General features: G+C 36.1%; 1 protein-coding gene across 8 annotated transcripts in view; it reads right to left on the reverse strand.

Annotated features, from left to right (window-relative positions):
* Positions 1-3,687: 3,687 nt before the first annotated feature.
* Positions 3,688-5,367, reverse strand: part of LOC107687322 (protocadherin gamma-C5-like) — a 52,017-nt gene continuing 50,337 nt past the window's right edge. For 6 of the 8 annotated variants that reach the window (XM_016484646.1, XM_016484653.1, XM_016484631.1 and 3 more), the window contains one exon: positions 3,688-4,140. In XM_016484646.1, the coding sequence (XP_016340132.1) occupies positions 3,908-4,140 (233 nt within the window). In that variant the 3' untranslated portion in view covers positions 3,688-3,907. The remainder of the gene's footprint in view (positions 4,141-5,367) is intronic. The other 2 variants (XM_016484613.1, XM_016484637.1) reach the window with 1 other exon arrangement.

Here is a 5,367-nt window from a genome sequence, read left to right on the forward strand (position 1 = left end):
ATACTATATGTGTGTGTGTGTGTCTGTGTGTGTGCACATATCTATCTATCTATCTATCTATCTAGATACAGATATATCTATAATATATACAGTATATTATTTATTTATTTATTTAGAGTGTGTAGTATGTGTTCTTTGCTCTCTGACAGCAATAGCAATTGGTCTTTCATGCAACCCTGGGTATGATTTTGTTGAGTTTTTGTTTGGCTGCATAATCTCTGTGGCAGAGAGGAAATGGAGAGTTTAACGCTGAAGCAGCTGCTGTCTTGGGGAGTTGTCCGTCTGAAGCAGTGTGTTAATGCCATCATGTCCCAATACAACATCTTAGACAGATTATGTGGGACAGCTTCCTATATCTATAACATCTTCAACTGGATAGTGCAGAAAATGATGCTAGATAGACTGTGCTTATAGTTCTAGTTAATAGGATATTTCATATTTGACCTCTAATCCAGTTGTCATCTCTACCCTGCAGCGTTTCTCAAGCTACCTTTGCGGTGGTTTATTTAAGGTCAAAACTGTGCCCTTTAAGGGATAGTTCACCCAAAAAATTAAACTAACCATTTAATGCATCATGTCTAAGAATTGAGCTAAAGGAATTAAGAAACCCGTATTTTTATTTAGTATATTTGGTTGTTGAATATTTCGGTTGGCCCCTTTAAGGTCAGTGACTTGTATTGTTTGCTGTGTGTGTGCAGACTGTATTAAGTGCATTTCAACTGACTGATTCTGATTGCATGCTGCTGTTTCTCAGAATATTGCAGTCCTTCTCTCATCACCAAGGCGCTGCAGTTGTGTGAGATGTCAGCCATTTTGTGGGGGAGAGGAAATGGCTTTGCTGAGAGCAGGTGTGCTTTAATAAAATGAAGGGTTAAGCCTTTAAAGTAACTCATCTAATTTGACCATGTTCTCGGTTGTACTCGATACAATCTATAATGTGATTGTGTAAGTGAATCCAAGAACACACAACCTTCAGTTTGAACCACACTCTGGACTGTAGGTAGCTTTTCTAGTTGCATCAATAGTCACTTTAATGTAGCAACCAACATGTATGTGGCTGACACTTTATCCATGACATTTCGAGACATGCTGTTACATAATAGCTGGTGAGTCAAGTGATTTCTGAAGCTGAAAATGAGAGCAGTAATTTTTCACACAATTCATTTAGATAAACCAGCAATTAAACTAAATGTCCCTGTACGTACGAATAGCGGATTGGGTTAATGGTTTTAAAGTAATTACATATTTCAAATGCTTTAATATGAGCGGGTGTTTAGGATCTTGAATGAGCTTTAGAATATATATGGCAGTTTTATTCATCTTTTGATTGTACAATTTTCTGGACATTCTCCAGCAATCTCTTCATTGTACTGCAAAGAGTCGTGTTTCTCTGCTATTTGGAGCACCTCCGTACACGTATGTCTCTGCTATATATGGATACACCAGAACAGAGCTGATGCCCTACTTCAGAAATCTCTGCAGAGCTCCCTCCTTCTGACGCCAGCATTCTTATTCTTCTTTGTGAACTGAATCAATAATGACTCTTAAAATGGGTCATATGCATTGAAGTTGCAGATATGAACATTTGGAATTATTTTTTCACATTCACTTTTTTCACATTTTTCACATTATATTTCTTTGCACTGCATTCATAAAAAAATGTATAGAAAATATATAATTAAAAATTATTTCATATATATATATATATATATATAATTTATTTATATTTATATATACTTTTATATATATATTTATATTATATATTTAGATATATCATTTATTTTATTTTTTTTATAAATTTCAAGAAAACATACAGCTGTTAATTATATCGACAGCAATTCATGAGTTTCCTGACGATGACCGTAATATGTAATTATGCGTTTTTGAAAGAAGTATCTCATGCTCACCAAGGGTATATTTATTTCATGAAAAATACAGTAAAAACTGTAATATTGTGAAATATTATTACAATTTAAAATAACTATTTGCTACTGTTTTCTAAAACTAAATGTTCAGCATCATTGCTTTAGTCTTCAGTGTCACACGATCCTTCAGAAATTAATCTAATATGCTGATTTGCTGCTAAAGAAACATTTATTATTATTACTAATGTTGCAATCAGTTGTGCTGCTTCATATTTTTGTGGAAATTATGATGTTTTATTTATTTATGTATTTATTAATTAATTAATTTATTTGTTTGTTTGTTTTGCATCTTTTAATGTCACTTTCGGTCAATTTGATTAGTATTTGCGGAATAAAAGTACCAATTTCTTTCTAAATTCTCACTGACCCCAACCTTTTAAATATGGTTGGATATGAGTTACATGTCCACAGTTATGTTCACAGACAAAGCAATTACAAAAATACAGCTCAGCCATGACTGTGAGTTCTGACAAAATTTTATTTTAAATGTAAGTGTTCCAATAATAAAGTAAAACATAAATCAACAGCGATGTAAATATTAGCTTATAAAATAAAAAGGGTAACATGAGGTGCTAAGCATTTCTTAAAAGGAATCACAGTCAAATACAGAAAGGTAGCCAAGCCGCAGACAGACATTTATATATATATATAGATAGATAGATAGATATTCATAGTCAAACAGACAGGAGTGGCATTCCAGTATCATTACCGACTGATTGGAATTACAAGCACAGAAAAGTACAGTAAGATGTGGGGAGGGGTGGTACTCAGTAAGTATCGTCTGTTATCTTTCAAAGTTTTAGGTGATTGGAGAAAAGGAAAGAAAGTGTAATCAAGGGGGAAAAACACAAAAATATGCACATACTCCACAAGCCTTAAGCTACGATTGCGTGTCTTCAGAAGTTGTAGTATGTATAGTTTGGTTAGTCAATGATCTTGAAGCTTTTCTTCCTACAACACTACACTAGATCTTTTTTCTATCGTCTTTTTTGTTGCTTTTTTTTTTAAATACTGAAACATTCCTGTAACAGCCAGCCCTTGTGGCTCTAATGTTTGTACAGACAGGTTACACATTTTATATACACTGTGGTGGTTGGTGCAGAACAATGGACAGAATCCTTCCATCTAAGATCCATTCAAGTACAGTGTTACACTTAAGTTAGTCATTAGTCTTTCCACATGTTCATTATTTGTTTATTTCTTTGTGGTTCACTTCATGTTTTCCATTTAACTCTTAGCACATTCACTTTGACCTAAATCTTTCTCCGATCTTGACCTTACAAAGGCTGAGTAAGGTCTTCAAAAATCTTTTTGATCTTCAAAAACACTGTTTACATTACTTGCATTTCCAGGATTCTGGATTGTTAAATGTATTCTCTTACTCCAAAAACTAGTTAAATATACTTTCGTGTGCCCTTTTTTTAGTATCCACTTTTCACTGCATAGTTCAGCTCAATACTCTTTTTTTTTTCTTTCTTTTTTTTCAGTCAAGGTGAGATTTGTGGCACATTGTTAAAAAGCCTACCAGCGTTTCATTTTGTAACCACAAGAAGCATCTACTTTGCTTTGAGAAAAAAAAAAAAAAAAAGCTGAAACATGACATTTGGAAAAAAAATAATAGAAGAAATGTATATTTTCTTCTTGTTTTAGTAATGCTATTTACAGAATAGAGGTATCTGTCAGAAAACAAAGAGGTTCAGGAATCTGAACACATCTCCTCTTGTTCAGTTGTTCTTTGTTTCAGCGACAGAACAGGAAATGCTTGATTTTTGGGGGTTATTGAGTAAGATACTGTAATGCAATTCAAAATACAATAAATAAAAATAAGGAAATCTAAAACAAACAAATAAAAATCTCACAAAGAACATTAAATTTAAAGATTGTTGATTCTTTAACCAAACCTGTGGACTCGTTTTTTTTAGGAGAGATGCTCAGATCCTGGCGACATATTTCTGGCGACTTTGATAGTGCTTCCACGCATCTTATTTCTTGTCTTTCTTAGTAGGCTTCTTCTTGCTGGCAGGTGTCTGAGCTGCCTTGGGGGCTTCAACAGGAGGAAGGGCCTGGGGAGGGGGAAGGGCCTGCTGGGGTACCTGTTGTTGAGGGTTGGCCGTGAGGGTGGCAGTACTACCCGGGATGTAGACGTTCTGGCGGTAGTCCGGGCCGTACTGTGGATTGTAGCGAGGGCCGAGAGTTGCAGTGGCTTCACTTACTTCTGAGAGCAACGGTAGGGTGAGAAAGAAAGAAGAAATAGTAGGAGGCATAGAGACAGTAGAAGAACAGGAGAGAGAGATGGGAAAGGTTATAGATGGGTTAGTTCGGCACAGAGCTCATAATTCAGTCACTCATGAACCGCATTGCAGCTCCCTCAGTGACCTGCTTCTGCCTGCCCATCCCCCATGCATTATGTATGCCGTAACATCGACACACATCACACACTCAGCAACACGCTTGCAGAACAGAAGACGTGTAAATAGAAGAATAGCACACTCAAACAATACTATTTTTACAGTTCTTGTAAAATACATTGCGAATGGAAGTGACATCCTCTAACAGCAGTGAGGCAGTTCTGCCTTTGTTCCCAAAGTATAAATCTTTTCCACAAATTCACAATTAAACTGTAGTCATGAAATTGTTATCCAAAATCCACACTTGTGAAAAAGAAGTGCACTTAATTGCACTGAACATGCACTTGTAGTATACTTCAAATCGCACAAGTACATTTTAAAAAGAGTTTGCAGATTTATATAATAATAATGAAATAAAAAGCCACTTAATTTCAGTGGCAGCTCGTCGGGGAGGCAGGGGAGGCACAGCCTCCCCATAATTTTGAGGTGAAAATGGGAGGAGGACGATTTAATGTTAATCAAATTCACAATTCATTTCAGTTCATGTCTCAGAATGTGTATTTTTTGTTTGTAATTTCACAGTTGTAATATCATAACGTGAAAGCGCCGCTTTTCTATCGCGAATGTGCCGAATCTGCTGATGTAATTACAACCGCTAGGTGATATAGAAGGGGAGGGGGAGGCCGAGCGAGCGCTGAGCTCTCGTGCCTCCGTTGGTAAAAAAAATTAGCCAATCAGCATCGAGTGTTCACTTTCAGCACTGAGGAGTGTTGAGAAAAGAACCCTCGCAAGGGAGGCTAGCCTTCCTTTCTTATATCAACCAACCATCAAAGAGACGTAAATTACGTGATATTAGTTTGAACGTCTGCCGCTGCGCTGGTAATGTACCTAGTAGTTATGATGAGTAGCGATATTGAATATTTGATCGCCAGCAGATTTACCAAGCTGTCATTCAAACAGTATATATACAAATTTAGGGAAAACAGCCTAAGCTGGATATAGGAGGCAGCTCTCTTTTAACACAGACTTTTAAGAAGGGATGGATGTTTGCTTCAAGTGATAGGCCAGGTAAGTGAAATTATATTATCTTGCTG

This window comes from Sinocyclocheilus anshuiensis, unplaced genomic scaffold (genome assembly GCF_001515605.1).
Source record: "Sinocyclocheilus anshuiensis isolate Anshui unplaced genomic scaffold, SAMN03320099.WGS_v1.1 scaffold205, whole genome shotgun sequence".
NCBI lineage: Eukaryota > Metazoa > Chordata > Actinopteri > Cypriniformes > Cyprinidae > Sinocyclocheilus > Sinocyclocheilus anshuiensis.